The sequence below is a fragment of the Cervus canadensis genome, chromosome 5 (assembly GCF_019320065.1).
Source record: "Cervus canadensis isolate Bull #8, Minnesota chromosome 5, ASM1932006v1, whole genome shotgun sequence".
In the NCBI taxonomy this organism is placed as follows: domain Eukaryota; kingdom Metazoa; phylum Chordata; class Mammalia; order Artiodactyla; family Cervidae; genus Cervus; species Cervus canadensis.
The window spans coordinates 11,702,117-11,722,932 of NC_057390.1; the positions used below are offsets into that span (position 1 = coordinate 11,702,117).

Below are 20,816 nucleotides of genomic sequence, written 5' to 3' on the forward strand. Positions count from 1 at the left end.
ATTTCAGTTTAGACTGTTTTGCCCTAAAAATGTTTTTCTTGGAGCTTTAGTTCCATGACACTTCTTAGCACCTTTTATATGCCACTGTACATCACAACTCTTTTAAAGAGGGTTTCTCAAACTTACTTGATTTAGGAACATTTTTTGGCTATTGTTTAAGCACTTTTCAGGACTATTGTTAATTAGTCCTGAAATTGATAATTTTTGGAAATGTGTACCCATCTTTGAAGAAACTTCATTATAAAGAATCTAGAAAGGTGGGATAGTAACTAGTGGAAACAAACAGCATTAAATTTGGAACTTCAGGAAACCTATGATAAGGAAAGTGAAGATACTAGCAATTTTAAGAGAGGTTGGTATTGTCAGGAGGGAGGTTCTTGGAATCCTGGAAGAGAAGAGAACAGGATCCTGAGAATGAGTATAGTTTTGATAGTTTGTTTGATAGATGGTTGAGTGTAGTTTGATGGATAAGAAAGTAAAAAGGATGCAGATAGCTGAGGGTAGTGAAGGCAATTTCTTATTTGGTGAATCTAAATAATAGCTTGTCTTGCAGACACAAAATAGAAAAGACTCTACTGAGCTTTTGGAAAAAAGAAAAATTAATGGAGACTGTAATATTACTTGATATTCTCAATTATGTTACTTAGTTTGAGATGTTTCCAAGCAGAAATTTCTGCTTTGTTTGTAATGCAATTCTGAATGATTATTAAAATTTCATATCTCATAGGATGCCAGACATGCAGCTGAAGAAGAGATTTACACCAACTTAAATCAGAAGATTGACCAGTTCCTACAGCTGGCTGACTATGACTGGATGACCGGAGATTTGGGCAGCAAAGCCAGTGATTATCTAGTGGACCTCATTGCCTTTCTACGCAGCACCTTTGCTGTGTTCACACACCTTCCTGTAAGTGACAGTTGCTTTTATTTTGTCCGTCATATAGAAAAAAGATTTCTTAAAATCTAGGTTGGTGAAAGATGTTTGTTTCTGCTGTAACTAGCTAGGAAGCTATGGGTATAAAATCTCACATTGTAATTATCCCTTAACAAGATTTATAGACTTCTTCCATCTTATTCTAAGACTTCTTTTTTTCATTGACATTTGCATTTTGTTTATTCTGGAAATGATTCGTAATATTATGTCTGCTTATCTGTCCCTCCTAACTTCAAGGTAATTAGTACAACACATGATGGATGCCTTGGTGGAAATAAAATAGAAAATTAGGAGTTAGAATTTTAGATATGTATCTTCTAATTCTATAATATCCATTTAATTTTTTTTTAACATCCTCAAATTCTCTAGTAAAATTCTCCCAAGACTTTTCTAATTTGTCTATCTTTTTTCTATTTTCTTGAGCATATGTATCACAGCCTTTTAAAAATTGAAGTATAATTTATTTGCAGTATTATATTAGGAACTTCCCTGGTGGTCCAGATGCTCCCAATGCAGGGGGCACGAGTTTGATCCCTCACAGGGAATTAAAGATCCCACATTTCTCACAGCATAGCCAGAAGAAAAGTTACAACATTGTATTGGTTTCAACTTAACAGGATAGTGTTTCAGTGTTTTTACAGATTATACTCTAAGATAATGGCTATAATTCCAAATGTGCTATATGGTATATCCTTGTTGCTTATCTATTTGATACACAGTAGTTTGTGTCTCTTAATCCCTTTCTTCTGTCTTTCCCCTTCCTCTTTCCCTCTTGTTTATTGATTCCCTGTTGTTTATTGATCTCTGTTTTATTCATTTCTCTCTAATCTTTATTATTCCCTTCCTTCTGATGACTCTGTTCATCTTTTTCTAATTTTTTAAAAAGTGATTGGTTAGGTACTTTATTTGAGGTTTTACTTATTTCTTGAGAAAGGCCTGCACCACTGTACACTTCTCTCTTAGAACTGCTTTCTGCATGCCATAGATTTTTGGACTTTTGTGTTTCCATTTTCCTTTATCACAACTTGTTTTCTGATTTCCTCTTTGATTTCTTCTTCAATTAGTTGGTTTTTTAGTAGGATATAGTCTTCACATTTGTGCTTTTCCCATTTTTCTTCCTGTAATTGATTTCTAATTTTATACAATTGTAATGGGGGAAGATGCTTGATATAATATCTATCTCCTTAAAATTGTTCAGACTTATTTTTTGGCCTAGCATGTGATCTGACCTGGGGAATGTTTCATCTGTATGTGAAACGAATGTATATTCTGGTACTTTTGGATGAAATGTCCTGTCAATAGCTTTTAACTGTTCAAATGTGTCAGTTGAGACCACTGTTACATGATAAATTTTCTGTCTAGAATGTTTGTTCACTGAGGTAAGTGAGGTGTTGTGTAGTCACTAAGGTGTGTCTGACTCTTTTGCAACCCCATGGGCTATAGTCTGCCAGGCTCCTCTGTCCATGAGATTTCCCAGGCAAGAACACGGGATCAAACTCATGTCTCCTGCATTCGAAGGCAGATTCTTTGCCACTGAGCCACAAGGGAACAAGTGAGGTGTGAAAGTCCCCTTTTGTTATGGTATTATTGTCAGTTTCTCCCTTCAAGTCTGTAAATATTTGCTTCAAATATTTAGATACCCTTGGGGTGTGCATATTAATGCATATAATATCCTTGTCTTGTATCGATCCCCTTATCATGGAATAATACCCTTCTTTGTGTTTTGTTATAGCCTTTGTTTTAAAGTCTGTTTCATCTAAAGCAAGTATTGTTACCCTGGGTTTCTTATTATTTCTCTTTGCATGAAATACCATTTTCATTTCCTCACATTCTTTCTATCTGTGTATTTTACTTTGAAGTGAATCTCTTAAGCAGCATGTAGAAGGGTCTTCTCTTTTCATTTAATCTGTCACCCTATATCTTTTGATTGGAGCATTTGTCCACTGATACTTAAAGTAATTATTGATAGGTATATAGTTACTGCCATTTTGTCACTTATTTTCTGATTGTTCTTATAGTTCTTCTCTGTTCATTTTTTCTTCCCTTTGTATCTTCCCTTGTGGTTTTGTTGATTTTTCTGTAGTAGTATATACCAGAGAACTCTCAGACTGTTTTGAGCTTTTACAATTTGCTCTTTTTTTTTTTTTCTTTTTTACTGTTTGAATTGGGTGATCTCATTTATTTTACCAGGTCACTTACATGTTCCTCTGTATCACTTACTTTGCTCTTCATTTTTCCTAGTGTGTTTTTAATTTCAACCATTGAATGCTTCATTTCTTATTGGGTCTTTTTAAACAGTTTCTAGTTTTTTATTAAAGTTATCACTGTGTAGATATAGTCTGTTCCCTAATTCCGTGAATATTTTTTATAACCAATGGTTTGAATTCTTTATCAGATGAATTATTTATTTATGTTTTATTGTTTTTTCAGGTGTGTTTTCTTGTTCTTTCAATTGAGAATGGTTCTTCTGCCTTTACGTTTTGCTTAACTTATCTGTTTCCATGAGTTTAGGTGAAACAGTTACCTGTTGTGATCTTGAAGGGGTGTTCCATGTGGCAGCAACCCGATGTGTGCCGTGTGCGTTTGGTGTGAGAGCTGCATTTGATGGGAAACAAGTCACAGTGATAACTTTCCTCAGGGTGTGCTGATAGCATCAGCTTGGTAGAGAGTGGGGCTCCAGAGGGAGGAGCTGAAGTCTGTGCCGGGTGTGAAATGGGGCTTCCCCTCTGCCCAGTGGCCATCAACACCCTATGGGGGTGGGGTCTGATTCCAAATTCCTGGAACAGATGCCCTGAGGACCTGGCCTGGGCCAGCTCTGTCCCTTTAACTGTGTCTTTCCCCTTTTTTCCACCCTGGGAGCCATACCTGGGTGGTGGGAACTGCTGAAGTCAGTTGGGTCCTTGGGGGCCCTTGGCTTGTGTTGATTACAGGCAGAGGCTTACGCTGTCTCTAATGCACTGCCTGTATGGGATCCCACGTTTGTTTCCCTTACTCTGCTCTGACTCAGCCACAGGTCCAAGTCCTCTTTGTCCCTCACAGCTGATCACTGCCCTCTGTCCCAGCTCCCCCTCCCTGTTGGGGAACCACATTATAGTGTTGTTGCCTGTGTTGACTCAGTGTGTGTCAGGAGGTGAGCTATGCCTGAGTGCTACCATCAGAGATCTGGGTTGCTTATGATGCTCTGCTTGAGTAAGCATCAACAATGACCCCCCTCCCCCCCGCCCCAGGCTCCACCAAAAGACCAGCTTGCTTCTGCATCCCAAGATCGAGTTTTCTCCCTGATCATGACCACCCCAGATTTAATACCCTGCTGAGATGTGGAGTGAATAGCCACAGTGCACTGGCTCAGCTCGGGCTGAGTCACGCACTGAGGTGGTTGTGGGAAACCTGGCAGCCTCTCAAGCATACCTCTTTCCACCCTGTCTTGGGGTATGAATGTGCTCCTCATGAGTGGGCTGCAGACTTCTCCCTGCCCTCCCAGTAGTGCCAGTGGCCCTCAAACCAGCCAAGAAAGCTTGTCTCTCCTGCACAGGACCCCGGACTTGGGCATCTAATTGATGGCTTTCACTGCTCACTCCCCTGGGCAGCTGTCCACCCACGTATTCTCCCTTTTACTCTGAGTCACCTCCCAGGAACACAGGGCCCAGCCCCATCATTTTCTTCATCCTTCCTGATTACTTGTGTATTTTTCTTCCAACCTTTTTCCTATTAGGTTTCTTCTGTCAGTTTCCAGTTTGTTTTCAGTGAGAATTTTTTGATTTGTATTTTTGATATGTTCTTGGGGGGATATGAGCTCCATGTTCTCTTAATCCACTGTCTTGATCCTACTCCTCTGAAGCTGTTTTAAAGATATTTATGTACATGTAATTCACTACATGTAATTCACCTACATATTGGTTAGATTTGTTTCTCACTACATGTAATTCACCTACATATTGGTTAGATTTGTTTCTCACTACATGTAATTCACTACATGTAATTCATCTACATATTGGTTAGATTTGTTTCTCAGTTTTATTGTTGCTGTTATCAGTCATTCGGTCCTATCTCTTCCTATAAATTTTTGGTATATGGTAGACATTATTTTTAAAATATATTTTGATAAATGTTCCGGATAATATCTTCTGCCACCAGAATTGTTGCATCCTTTCCCTTACTAAGTAGTTAAACTGAGTGGGTCATTTGTGGTTTGAACCTCATCGCCTTAATCCAATTATGAACTGATCTGGATTGAGCTTGGGTTGCAGTTGTATTGTACCTTTGGTTTACATTTGTTGCTAGGATGTGGTTCTTCAGAGCTTTTAATGAGAGCCTGGCACATTATTGTCTCTTCAGTACCAAGAGGACTGTGGAAATTTCCACTTTTCATATAAACTTAGCTCTTCAGCTTCCTGCTTTTTACAGTTTTAAAATTTGGCAAATACCCTGAGTAGGTGTCTTACCCAGATCAGCAATTGCTAACAGTAAAAACTGTGATTGGAGATTGTCGATATCAATTCATTTATCCCTCAAGAGCTTTCAAGCTGCCACCTGTGATTCTTATGAACACTCCCACTAGTGAGTTGTTTTTTCTGAAACATTGTGAAACTGCAGGAAATCTTACTTTGCTTTTGAAAGGTTTTGGCTTAGACCATTATTTTCCTCGGCTGTATAGTTTTAGAATTCAGAAAATGTCTTGAGGAGAAAACTGGCCCTGAGATCTCTAATTTTGGCACTTCAGCCCCATGGAAGCAACAAAAATTCAGTGATTTTTTTTTTTTTTTCACCAGGGCAGTTAGTTACTTTCTGCCTGGACCTAACCCAGATTCTCAGTCTGTTACTACTCCTAGGTTTCTCAAAGGCCTCCAGGGACAACTTCAGATCCTCAGCTCACCTTTAACAGGTCTGCCCTCTTTGCAATTTTATTCCCTTATGTTTTCGTTGCTTCCTTGCCTTCTGGTTTTCTCCAATTTTTTTTTTATTACCTTTCCTAATTTCTGGTAGAAGCACTAACCTATTAAAAACTAGGCCATTTTATCTATTTTATCTAGTTTCATCTTGATACCAAAATCAGAGAAAGTAGCCCAAAAGACAAAACTACAAATTAATCTCACAATTATAAAAAATAAACTTAGCAAGTCTATTTCAAAATGTTTCAAGAAAGTAATTTAGCATTAGTATGTAGGATTTACTCAAGAAATGCAGAGATGGTTTGATATTTAAAAATCAAATAAAATAATTTATCATAATACTAGGTGAAGGAGATAAAGTATATGATCTTTATATAATTCTAAAAAGATATTGTATAACATCCAGCCTGCTTTTCAAATTTTTAAAAAAAATTTTAAATACAAGCAATATTATATTTCAATAGCATGATAAAGAGCATGTATATGACATTCAGCAGCCATCAAAGATTTAATGGTGGAACACTAAGAATATTTATTTGCATCAACATCAGAAGAATGGTGAAGACATCTCACCATTACTTTAGATGTTCTATCAAATAAATAGGGTAAAAGAGAAGTAAATTACAAATTTTACAGTGAGCCATGTATCTTATGTTACATTATCCTTCTTATGTTAACATTATCCTTATGTTAGTATTGTGTGGTTGGAAAACTCTAGAAAATCAACTGAAAAATAATCAGGACCAATAAAACTTTTGGTTACAGAGTACACATAGAAAACAGGTCATCTTCTCTTACCTTTGCAATACCTTCATGGAAAACATTGTCCCAAAAGTATCCTGTTTGCCATTGATGCATATTATATAAGGTCTCTGTGAGTATATTTAACAAGTCGTATGTAGCATCAGTGTGGAAAACATGTCACAGAATAATTTAAAAGATACTTCATTATGATCAGATATATGCAGGGTTCTATGATGAGAAAACAAAGATCATGGCATCTGGTTTCATCACTTCATGGCAAATAGATGGGGAAGCAATGGAAATAGTGAGAGACTTTTGGGCTCCAAAATCACTGCAGATGGTGGCTGCAGCCATGAAATTAAAAGACACTTGCTCCATGGAAGAAGAGCTATGATGAATCTAGACAGTGTATTAAAAAGCAGAGACGTCATTTTGCTGACAAAGGTCCATACAGTCAAAGCTATGGTTTTTCCAGTAGTCATGTGTGGATGTGAGAGTTGGACCATAAAGAAGGCTGAGTGCTGAAGAAGTGATGCTTTCAAACTGTGGTGTTGGAACAAGCTTCTGAGAGTCCTGTGGACTGCAAGGAGATCAAACCTGTCAATCCTAAAGGAAATTAACCCTGAATATTCATTGGAAGGACTGATACTGAAGCTGAAGCTCCAGTACTTTGTCCACCTATGTGAAGAGCCAACTAATTGGAAAAGACCCTGATGCTGGGAAAGATTGAAGGCAGGAGGAGAAGGAGATGACAGAGGATGAGATGGCTGCATGGTATCACTGACTCAATGGACATGAGTTTAAGCAAACTCTTGGAGATGGTGAAGGACAGGGAAACCTGGCATGCTGCAGTCCATGGGGTCGCGAAGAGTCTAATGCAACTGAGTGATGGAACAGCAACAAGGATGAGAATAGTAGTTTTTCCAAAATTAATCTAACTTTAGTGAATACCAAGTAAATTTAATGGTGGTGGGTTATCTTAACTAAATAATTCTACAATTCATTCAGAGACAAAAATGGACAATATTTGACCAAAAAAAATTATGGAAAAGAAAATTAATGAGTGCAGTCCCTTCGAATATAGAAATGTTATTATTAATGAAAATAATTAATATCCCTCCTGCACAGGACTGGACTGATAGAATAAAGGAATACTTAAAGAAAATATCTATAAATGTTTCAAAGAATAAGTAAGATTTAGTATGTGATACAAATGGCATTTAGCAATTGCTGTTACCAATACTGTCTGCTTGTTGGGTAAAAAGAATATTAAGTCTATACCTCATATATCAAAATGAATCCTAGATCAAATGCATGTTCATATTTTTAAAAAGAAAGAAACTATGGGAAAACCAATAAAAATATTAGTGAATATTTCTATAATCTGAAAGTGACTTACTATCATAAGGATGACACCAAAGACTGAAATCATTAAGGAAAAGGTTAATAATTTGACTCCAGAAAATTATTTATAATGTGCCTAAAAGGTATTAGTTAGAAAATAGAATGTAAGATTATTAGTAAAAACATTTACAGTAAATATTCCCGAAGGTTAATATCTATAATGTATAATAATATAGCACATTCTTTCAGTTTTAATCAGAGGAAGATACAACTTGAAGAAGAATTTGTAAAAGTTGTATTAAGGCAATCAGAAGAGGAGAAAAATCAAAGACTAATAATAACATGAACAAAGCATATAATTCTAATAATGACTATATATATATATATATATATATAAGCATTGTGGGGTATTTTTGCCTATAAATTTGCCAAATCTAAATAAGAAATGATAACCTTCAGTATTTGTGATTACTATTTCAGGAAATGCATATTATGATACATTGCTGGTAGGTGTGTAAATTGGTATAGTCTTCTTAGTACTTAATTTTTCAGTGTCTCTCATAAATGTTTTAAAATTTGTGTACCTATTATGCTGAAATCCTATTTATAGAAATCTAGCTTAATGAAATTCCCTTCATGGCTTACAGCCTTGATGTGATGGAGTGATTTGTGTAACTCAGTGAAGCTATGAGCCATGCCATACAGGGCCACCTAAGACGGATGGGTCATAGTGAAGAGTTCTGACAAATCGTGGTCCACTGGAGGAGGAAGTAGCAATCCACTCCAATATTCTTGCCTGGAGAACCCTATGGACAGTATAAAAAGGCAAAAAGATGACACTGGAAGATGAGCCTCCTATGTTGGAAGGTGTCCAGTATGCTACTGGGGAAGAAAGGAAAAGAAAGTGAAGAAAAAGAAAGCCAAGAAAAGTGTTAGTTGCTCATTTGTGTCTGACTCTGTGTTCTCATGGACTGTAGCCCAGCAGACTCCTCTGACCATGTAATCCTCCAGGCAAGAATACCAGAGTGGGTAGCCATTCCCTTCTCCAGGATTTCTTCCCAACCAGGGATTGAACCCAGATCTTGTGCACTGCAGGTGGGTTCTTTACTATCCTTGCCATCAGGGAATCCCTGGGAAAGAGCTGAGGGCAATTACTAATAGCTCCAGAAAGAATGAGGTGGTTGGGACAAAGCGAAAATGACACTCACTTGTGGTTGTGTCTGGTGGTGAAAGTAAAGTCTGATTCTGTAAAGAAAAATATTGCATAGGAATCTGGAATGTTAGGTCCATGAATCAAGGTAAATTGCACATGGTCAAACAGGACATGGCAAGAGTGGACATTGACATCTTAGGAATCAGTGAATTATTAATAAAATGGACAAGAATGGGAAAATTTAATTCATTTGACCATTATATCTACAATTGTGGGCAAGAATGCTTTAGAAGAAATGGAGAAGCCCTCATAGTCAACTAAAGAGTCTGAAAGGCAATATTTGGTTGCAACCTCAAAAATTACAGAATGATCTTAGTTCATTTTCAAGGCAAACCAGTCAACATCTTAGTAATCCACGTCTATGCCCCCACCACTGATGCTTAAAAAGCTAATATTGACCTGTTCTATAAAAGCCTACAATACCTTCTAGAGCTAACACCAAAAAAGATGTCCTTTTTATCATAGGAGATTGGAATACAAAATAGGAACTCAAGAGATACCTGGAATAACAGGCAAGTTTGGCCTTGGCATACAAAATGAAGTGGGGCAAAGACTAGCAGAATGTTGCCAAGAAAACACATTGGTCATAGCAAATACTGTTGTCCAACAGCCCAAAAGATGACTCTACACCTGGACATCACCAGATGGTCAATACTGAAATCAGATCGATTCTTTTCTTTGCAGCCAAATATGGAGAAGCTCTATGCATGCTTGTGTGCTTACTAAGTTGCTTTAGTTGTGTCTGACTCTGTGCTACCCTATGGACTGTAACCTGCCAGGCTCCTCTGTCTATGGGATTCCCAGGCAAGAATACTGGAGTGGGTTGCCATGCCCTCCTTAAGGGAATCTTCCAGACCCAAGGATTGAATCCGAGTCTCTTTCATCTCCTGTATTGGCAGGCAGGTTCTTTACCACTAGTGACACGTGGGAAGCCCTGGGAAGGCTCTATATAGTCAGCAAAAACAAGAACTTCAGCTGACTGTTGTTCATATCATGAGCTCCTTATTGCAAAATTCAGGCTTAAGTTGAAGAAAGTAGGGAAAACCACTAGCCATTCAGGTATCACCCAAATCAAATCCCTAATGACTGCACAATGGAGGTGATTAGTAGATTCACGGGATTAGATTTGGTAGGCAGAGTGCCTGAGAAAGTATGGATGGAGGTTGTAGAGGAGGCAGTGACCAAAACTGTCCCACAGAAAAAGAAACACAAGAAGGCAAAGTGGTTGTCTGAGAAGGCTTTGAAAATACCTAAGGAAAGACGCAAAAGGCAAGAGAGAAAGGGAAAGATACACCCGACTGAATGCAGAGTTCCAGAGAATAACAAGGAGGGATAAGAAGGCCTTCTTAAAGGAACAATGCAAAGAAATAGAGGAAAACAATATAATGGGAAAGACTAGAGATTTCTTCAAGGAAATTGGCAATATCAAGGAAGCATTTCAGGCAGGAATGGGCATGATACAAGACGGAAATGGTAAGGACCTAACAGAAGCAGAAAAGCTTAAGAAGAGATGGCAAGAATACACAAAAGAGCTATACAAAAAAGGTCTTAATGACTGGGATAACCACGATGGTGTGGTCACTCACCTAGAATTGGACATCCTGGAGTATGAAGTCAAGTCGGCCTTAGGAAGCATTACTGTGAACAAAGCTACTTGCAATGATGGAATTCCAGCTGAGCTATTTAAAATCCTAAAATATGATGCTGTTAAAGTGCTGAATTCAGTATGCCAGCAAATTTGGAAAATTCTCTGGTGGCCACAGGACTGGAAGAAGTCAGTTTTCATTCTAATCCCAAAGAAGAGCAATACCAAATAAAGTTCAAGCTAGCATACAGTTGCACTGATTTCACATGCTAGCAAGGTTATGCTCAAAATCCTTCAAGCTAGACTTCAGAATTACATGAACTGAGAACTTCTGGATGTATAAGCTGTATATAGAAAAGGCAGAGGAACCAGAGATCAAATTGCCAACATTTGCTGAATCATGGAAAAAGCAAGGGAATTCCAAGAAAACATCTACTTTTGCTTCATTGACTATGCAAAAGCCTTTGACTGTGTGAATTACAACAAACTATGGAAAATTCTTAAAGAGATGGATATACCAGACCACCTTACTTGCCTCCTGAGAATCCTGTATGCAGGTCAAAAAGCAACAGTTTGAACTGGACATGGAACAATGGGCTGGTTCAAAATTGGGACAGTAGTATGACAAGGCTGTGTATTGTCAGGCTGCTTATTTAACTTATATACAGAGTACATCATGCAAAATGCCGGGCTGGATGAATCACAAGCTGGAATTGAGATTGCTGGGAGAAATATCAACAACCTGAGATGTATAGATGATACCTCTAATGGCAGAAATTGAGGAGGAGCTAAGGAGCCTCTTGATAAAGGTGAGAGAGGAGAGTTAAAAAGCTGGCTTAAAACTCAACATTCAAAAAACTAAGATCATGGTATCTAATCCCATCACTTCATAGCAAATAGAAGGGGAAAAAGTGGGAGCAATAGCAGATTTTATTTTCTTGAGCTCCAAAATCACTGTGGACAATGACAGCAGCCATGAAATTAAAAGACACTTGCTCCTTGGAAGAAAAGTTATGACAAACCTAGACAGAATATTAAAAAGCAGAGACATCACTTTGCTGACAGAGGTAAGGTTTTTAATATAGTCCAAGGTAAAGTTTTTCCAACAAATTATATATGAATGTGAGAATTGGACTCTAAAGAAGGCTGAGTGCTAAAGAATTGATGTTTTCGAATTGTGGTGCTGGAGAAGACTCTTGAGAGTCCCTTGGACTGCAATGAGAAGGAAATCAAGAGTGAATATTCATTGCAAGGACTGATGCTGAAGCTGAAGCTCCAATACTTTGGCCACCTGATGAGACGAGCTGACTCATTGGAAAAGACCCTGATGCTGGGAAAGTTTGATGACAAAAGGAGAAGGGGGCAGCAGATGATGAGATGGTTAGATAGCATAAATGACTCAATGGACATGAATTTGAGCAAACTCAGGGAGATAGTGGAGGACAGGGGAGCCTGCGTGTTGCAGTCCATGGAGTCACAAAGAGTCAAAAACTACTTAGTGACTGAACAACAACAAAAAGAAAGTTAATGAAATAATCATGGATGTATTATAAAATTCAGATATAAATATGTTCACCATTGCATTATCTTTAAAGGACTTCCCTGGTGGCTCAGACCGCAAAGCGTCTGCCTACAATGTGGGAGACCTGGGTTCAGTCCCTGGGTTAGGAAGATCTCTTGGAGAAGGAATTGGCAATCCTTTCCAGTATTCTTGCCTGAAAATTCCCACGGACAGAGGAGCCTGGTGGTTTACAGTCCCTGGGGTCGCAAAGAGCTGGACACGACTGAGCGACTTCACTCACTTTGTATAGTAAAAAGTTGGGAATAAATTAAAAATCTAGTAACAGATGTACTAGCTAAATAAATTATTATATATTCACATAATGTGATATCAGTGATTCATTAAATTAATGTAAATTATATTTACTTATTTAAAAATATGTTATTTGTCTCTTAATTTGAAAATTGAGATTACTTTTCAAGCTGATTGGAGAGAAGGTGAAGTTCAATGATGTTTTTGATTTTAACTCCATATTACTCTTTTATTCTTAGATAAAGAAGACTATAATCAAAAAAGAGAGGACATCTCTGCAGTCTGGTTGTTAGTACTTGGCACTTTCCTTGCCGGGGCCCAGTTTCAGTCTCTATTCAGGGAACTAAGATTTTATTAGCCTCATAGGGTGACCAAGAAAACCGCCAAAATATAAACAAAAAACTGTAACAATATGATCTCATTTTTATTAATATAATTATAGGAACATTATCCACTATTCATTGATACTAATGTGTTATAAAATACATTGATATTAGTGTGTAATAAAAACCTAGAATTAAATTACTCTCTAGTTTAACTGTACTCTGTATAGTCTTTTCTCTTTTGTTTATCTGTATTAAAAGTTTTTTTTTTTTTTTCCCCCATCATGAAACGTTTATAATCCTGGGTTGGTGGAAGGTCGTGTTTAGAATCTATCTCAATATATTTTATTATTCTCTATCTCAAGATTATTTTTTTATAATTAATTTATATTAAAATATTTTTATTGATGAAACATTATTTTTAAATGTGTTTCATATTTCAGTAGGAAAGTGGCCAGCATTATTTTGGTCATTATGTCTCCCCCAGTATTGTACAATTCTTTGACTAAGATTTTAGAGTATCATAAGGTAAAAATACAATATGCCATGTTGTTCTTAGTGACCAAATCATGTCCAACTCTTTGTGACCCCCATGGACTGTAGCCCACCAGGCTCCTGTGTCCATGGGAATTCTCTAGGCAAGAATCCTGACATGGGTTGCCATGCCCTTCTCCAGGGGATCTTCTCAACCTAGGGATCAAACGCAGGTCTCCTACATTGCAGGTGGATTCTTTGTGGTCTGAGCCACCAGGGAACCCAAAGAATATTCTAGTGGGTAGCCTATCCCTTCTCCAGGGTAGACCCAAGAATCAAACCAGGGCCTCCTGCATTGCAGACAGATTCTTTACCAACTGAGCTACTGGGGAAGCCCCCAAAATACAATATTTCTAGTCAAAACCATGCTGTATAGGTGTTCTCTGTGTTCAAATTTCTTTTTATTTTCTGTTTTTAAAATGTAACAAACAACTTATACTAAGTGTTATTGTTCATACATGCCATATAATACAGTGGTTGTATATATACAGTAACTATCATTTGTCAATACCATACTTACTTCAATGTCCAGGCCATTTAGAAGTCGTATTTTGAATTAAATTCATGTTTGTCTAACTACAAGTACACACTTTTTCCACTTGTGGAGTTGTAATGTTTGTTATAGGACTATATTGTAAGTATTTAATTGAAGGTATTTTTTTCATTTTTGTTTATTCTGAGGTACCATTGCTTCCTAAATATTATACAGTAACCTCTCAGTGTAGATTCAGTTGATCCTACCATTCATAATCACCTTACCACTTACCACTAATAATTGAACTCAGATAGTTCAGAGTCTTGAATCATCAGTATCACTTTCATAATTGCCCTATTTTTGTCTTGTCTAATATAGAGATGTCTTTCTGAAGCCATACTTTAAAAACTTAGTCATACTGACCAACTTTGTATTCAATAAAGTCAAATTAGTATGATTTTATAAAACTACCCCTTGTTCTGATTTTTCACAGAGATTACTCCGCATTTATGTTCATGTTCCCAGCATGCTAGATAACTTCTTTGTGGAACTAGGAAAGGAGCTAGGTATTTCTGAGAAAGTACCAGAGTCATTTGTCTTTTCATAAATATAAATACTTCTTTTCATTTAATAAATTCCCTGACAAGAGTGACTCTATGTCAAAGAGGGATTGAATGATATGAAATATGGATATGGAAAGAACTGTAAAGAAAAAAGCAAAGACTGTCTTGTTCTTTTATACTTTGAAATCCCCAGTTTTTCTTAGTTCTCAAAGATGTTTTATCACCACAGTAGCAACAAAGCTAAAGGGTGTGTCAGTGACTGACTGGATGTGTGGTGGGGAGGGGAGATGATGTCCTAGATTAGATTTATTAAATGGTGAATGATCAGGGGAAAATTATTGAAATTTGCAACTATCGTCTCATTGAAATTTCGATGACCAAGGTAGCTTACCTCTTTTCACATGTATTGTATCATGTGTGTGCTCAGTCATGTCTGATTCTTTGTGGCCCCATGGACTGTAGCCCACCAGGATCCTCAGCCCATGGAATTTTCCAGGGAGAATACTGGAATGGGTTGCCACTTCCTACTCCAGGGGATTTTTGCTGACCCAGGGATCAAACCCACCTCTCTTGAGTCCCCTGCATTGGCAGATGGATTCTTTACCACTGAGCCACCTGGGGATGATTTGTGGGTACCTCCTACCTCTTCACAGAGAAGGCAATGGCACCCCACTCCAGTATACTTGCCTGGAAAATCCCATGGGCAGAGGAGCCTGGTGGGCTGCAGTCCACGGGGTCACTAAGAGTCAGACGTGACTGAACGACTTCACTTTCACTTTTCACTTTCATGCACTGGAGAAGGAAATGGCAACCCACTCCAGTGTTCTTGCCTGGAGAGTCCCAGGGACAGGGGAGCCTGGTGGGCTGCCCTCTATGGGGTTGCACAGAGTCAGATACGACTGACATGACTTAGCAGCAGTAGCAGCCTACCTCTTCATGAGACACCCACAAATCAGTTATAGTAAGATTTTCCACAGTTAGACTTCTAAAATGTTGCTGTGTCCTTTTAATTAACCAATGAGGTAAATACACAAGTATTTTTTCAGCCTCCAGTTGTATAATTTACACTTGCATGCATAGCTACTCATTTTGCATGCTCAGCATAAGAACTTTTGAGAGTTTATCCTTGTTGTTCTGATAATTATCTTTCAGAAATGCTTGAGAGAGAGGAAATACTGTCTCAAGTAACAGACCCAGAGGAGGGAATCTTGAATTAGTTTTCTGTGTCTGCTGTTAATGTTAATTTATATGACCTGGGGCAAGATCTCTCTTAACCCACCTTGGTTTGCCTTAGTTTCTTTGTCTGAAAATACAGTGATACCTGTCCTTGGTCATCCTTCCTTGGCAGTTACTTGATGGGTCATCTTTAAGGGCAGGTTATTTTCTACATGCAAGTTCCTGAAATTCTTCTAAAATCCATTAAAAACGGACGTTCCTCTCAGCACACATGGATGGATCTAGTGATTATCATACCATGTGAAGTAAGTTGTCAGAGAAGGACAAATATCATATGATACAGGTTGTACATGGAATCTAATTTAAAGAAAAGATACAAATGAACTTATTTCCAAAGCAGAAGCTGACTTGTAGATATCAGAAACAAACTTAGGACTACCACAGAAGAACCTCTGGGGGGAGGAGTAAAGCAGGAACTTGGGGTGAGCACATGCATACTACTGTATATAGTATAGGAAACCAGCAAGGGCCTTCTGTATAGCACAAGGAACCCTACCGAATGTACTCTGATAACGTACCTGTATAAGAAAAGGATCTAAAAGGAATGAACATACGTATATATACAACTGAAGCACCTTGCTGCACACCAGAAACTAATAATGCATTATAAATCAGCTATGAATGTGTATGTTTTATTAAGTCACTGCAGTCATGTCTGACTCTTTGCGACCCTATGGACAGTAGCTCACCAGGTTTCTCTGTCCATGGGATTCTCCAGGCAAGAATGCTGGAGTGGATTACCATGCCCTCCTCCAGGGGCTCTTCCTGACCCAGGGGTTGAACCCACGTCTCTTATGTCTCCTGCATTGGCAGGGAAGTTCTTTACCACTAGCGCCACCTGAGAAGCCCAAATAAAATATTAAAAACCTTCATTACTGAATTGAAAAGGAAAAATAAGATAAGTCCAAATACATTAAAGATCACAGTAAATGTGAAACTAGTACAGTTTCCTTTTCAACTTACAGATTGTCAAATTGACTTTATGTCAGAATTTGGCTTTGTGTGGTTTACAAGAATAAACAAATAAAGCAGAATAGAAAAATGCAAAATAAGTGTGAGCAATAGTCTTGGCTAGGAGCAGAAGAGATTAAGAAGAGGTGGCAAAAATACACAGAAGAAATGTACAGTAATGACATTGTATGACCTGGATAACCACTATGGTGTGGGTACTCACCTAGAGCCAGACATCCTGGAATGTGAAGTCATGTGGGCCTTAGGAAGCATTACTACTACAAACAAAGCTATTGGAGGTGATGGAACTCCAGCTAAACTATTTAGAAGTCCTAAAAGTTGATGCTTTTAAAGTGCTGCACTCAATATGCCAGCAAATATGGAAAACTCAGCGATGTCCACAGGAATGGAAGAGTTCAGTTTTCTTTCCAATCCCAAAGAAAGGCAATGCCAAAGAATGTTCAAGGTACTGTACAATCATTTTCATTTCACATGCTAGCAAGTTAATGCTCAAAATCCTGCAAGCTAGGCTTCAACAGTATGTGAACTAAAAACTTCCAGATGTACAAGCTGGATTTAGAAAAGGCAAAAAAACCAGATATCAAGTTGCCAACATCCACTGGACCATATAAAAAGCAAGAGAATTCCAGAAAAACATCTACTTCATTGACTGCACCAAAGCCTTTGACTGTGTGGATCACAGCAAACTGTGGAATGGTTACAGCCGGACATGGAACAATAGAATGGTTCAAAATTGCAAAAAGAGTACATCAAGGCTATATATTGTCACCCTGCTTGTTTAACTTCTGTGCAGAATACATCATGCAAAATGCTGGGCTGGATGAATCACAATCTGCAATCAAGAGTGCTAGGAGAAATATCAATAACCTCAGATATGCAGATGATCCCACCCTAATGGCAAAAAGGAATTAAAGAGCCCCTTGATGAAAGGAGAGTGGAAAAGCTGGCTTAAAACTCAAAAAAAATTCAAAACCACAGATATGTCATCCAATCCCATTACTTCATGGCAAATAGATGGGGAAACAATGGAAACAGTGGCAGATTTTATTTTCTTGGGCTTCAAAATCACTGCAAATAGTGACTGCAGCCATGAAACTGCTCCTTGGGAAAAAAGCTATGACAAATTTAAACAGCTTATTAAAAAACAGAGACATAACTTTGCCAACTAAGGTCCATATAGTCAAAGCTGTGGTTTTTCCAGTAGCCATGTATGGATGTGACAGTTGGACTATAATTGAACTGGGGTGCTGGAGAAGACTCTTGAGAGTCCCTTGGACAGCAAGGAAATCAAACCAGTCCATCCTAAAGGAAATCAACCCTGAATATTCATTGGAAGGACTGATGCTGAAGCTGGGGGTCCAATACTTTGACCACCTGATGTGAAGAGCCCACTCACTGGAAAAGATCCTGATGCTGGGAAAAATTGAGGGCAGGAAGAGAAGGGACTGCAGAGGATGGGATGGTTGGAAGGCAGCCCCGACTCAATAGACATGAGTTTGAGCAAGCTCCTGGAGATAGTGAAGGACAGGGAAGGCTGGTGTGCTGCAGTTCATGGGATCACAAAGAATCGAACACAACTTACTGACTCAACACCACCACCAAGACAAACAAATCATATATAGCAGTATTAACATTATATGGTTAGCAGACATTTTGTCCTGTCCGAAATGTTCATAAGAAGTTAGGTTCATGACAGAAGGTTTAGATATTTGGTCCTATTCAAAATCACTTTGCATGCCTGTGGGCATTTTGAATAGGACCAAATTTCAGAGACCTTCTGGCGTCAACCAAATGTATTACAGACATTTTGGACAATACCAAATGTCCTACAAGGCATTATATAAAATAGAAGCTAAGGCAGACAACCTGAAAACTAGATAAAATAGGTATGTAATTAGTATAAAAAATTACACTACCAGGCAGATTGAAGGGAAAAACCATATATTCAAAGAAGTATTGAAAGGAATAATATTTTAACATGAAGTTAACATTTTAACATTGAATATATAGTCATTCCTAATAGAAACTGAACGTACTAATATTAGACTGAAACTTTTGTCAATTTATAGTTGCTGTCTATCAGAGACTTGGAAAAAACATCATGTTTAATGATGAAACACTAGAATCAGTCTCGTTATGCCAGACCAAAGAAATAAAAAGACTGTTATCACCACTGCCAGTCAGTGTTTTCAGGGGATCCAAACCAATGCAGTAAGACAAGAAAAATAATCAGCAGTAGGACTGCTGGAAAACAAGTGAGAAAGCTTCAGTATGCAAACAGAGTGATTATGTAAAACAGTCCTAAGATAACAATTGCAAACCTACTGGAATTGACGAGAGTTTAATAAAAATGACTGGTTACAGTATTAGAAATCATATTCTTCAGCTTTTCTGTGCCTTATAACATACTACAAAATGTAGTGAAAACGGTTTGCATTCACAACTGCCAGAAAAATAGTAAAATAGTTTCAAATATACATGACAAAGGGATTCCCTGGTAGCTCAGATGGTAAAGTGTCTGCCTGCAGTGCAGAAGACGCAGGTTCGATCCCTGGGTCGGGAAGATCCCCTGGAAGAGGAAATGGCAACCCACTCGAGCACTCTTGCCTGGAAAGTCCTATGGACAGAGAGCCTGGTAGGCTACCATCCGTGGGGTCACAAAGAGTCGGACACAACTGAGAGACTTTGTACATGACAAGAAGTATGTTAGACTTATAGGCGGAAACTCTGAAAGTTTAATGAGGGGCTCACTAGAAAACCAGATTAACAGGAACACATTGTTCCTGGACAGAAAGGTTTGGGATATGAAATAACTAGAGTATAAAGCAGTAATAACTAAAACAGTAATGTATACTAATAGAAAAGAGAACAATGACGTAGAATGGGAACCAAAATTATTTTAAAGTGCCTCATAAAATTGAAGTTTGTGTATAATATAAGATACTACATAATAGAGATAATTCTAGATAAAGACTGAGGAAATATTTATAATAAATATAGCAAAGATTAATAAGTAAATCTTACAAATTTTTAAGAATAAGCTTAATAGAAAAATGGGAAAGTATATGAATATTTTACTAAATGATTGGTAATAAGTGAAAAGAGATTCAGTCCTTACTTTAGAAAAATTGAGTTTAAAATCATAGTAATACATATTTTTCCTGTCATATTAGCATAAATGATAAAGATTGATAAAGTACAGGAAAACCAACTCTTTCATGTATTTTTGGTGATAAGCTCTTTTGGAGCACAATGTAACAGTATCTAGCAAAACTGTTAAGTACATACTCAGAGTCAGCAATTCCATCTTATACTCATAAATGAAGATCAATATATAAAAATATTCATCATAACAGTGTTATATAAAAAATTGAAAAGAATCCAATTGCTCATTAATAGGGGGCTTGTAAAGTAAATTATAGTGAGTACTGTAGTAAATACTTAGACTAATATTTAATCTTTTAAAATAAAGCAATGATGTGATAAGTTGCTATTTGAAAATTTAAGTTGCAGAGCAATAGATACATTATGACTTTATGTTTTAAGAAAAGATACATGTGCTTGTGCAAATGTATGAAAATGTATAAAAGCTAGACTGGAAGAATGTATTCTGTGCTGTTAGGGACCTCTCTAGAAGAAAGTTTTTTCAGTGGGTATATGTGAAGAAGGACTTACACATTTTGCTCTATTAAATTCTTAATTATTTTGAGTCTTTTATAGTGATAGTGTAATGAAAAATTAGAAGAAAAATGTGCAAATGACAAAAAGATACACAAAGTACAATAAGTAAACTTATTTGCACTCATAATGATAGAAATGCACGTAGAAACAGTGAGATTTTTCATCTATCATATAAGGAAAGGTTGAAAAGAACTCAGTCTTGGGAAGATTGTGACCAAAATAGGGCCTGATACACCATAGATTAGAATATAATTTGACTTATCATATTATGAAGTCAGTTGACTTCATCTAATAAAATTCTATTTTTTTATTTAGCAATCTCATTCTGATATATTACTTTAAAGACACCTCTTCAAAAGGCAACAGTATATCTCTAAAAATTTTTTTAAAGCTTTGTTTTTCAGTTACTCAGTTTTTACAATGCTATGGAAATAATCAGCAGGGATTTAAATTTTGACATATTTCATATGTCAAAATTTATACAAGATACACATTAAGGTTTTTTTTTTA

The 20,816-nt window shown here is 37.3% G+C and overlaps 1 protein-coding gene across 3 annotated transcripts in view; it reads left to right on the forward strand.

Annotated features, from left to right (window-relative positions):
• EXOC6B (exocyst complex component 6B) overlaps positions 1 to 20,816 on the forward strand; it is a 661,839-nt gene that overhangs the window by 404,430 nt on the left and 236,593 nt on the right. For all 3 annotated transcript variants that reach the window (XM_043468197.1, XM_043468199.1, XM_043468198.1), the window contains exon 18: positions 728 to 907. In XM_043468197.1, coding sequence (XP_043324132.1) covers positions 728 to 907 — 180 coding nt within the window. The remainder of the gene's footprint in view (positions 1 to 727; positions 908 to 20,816) is intronic.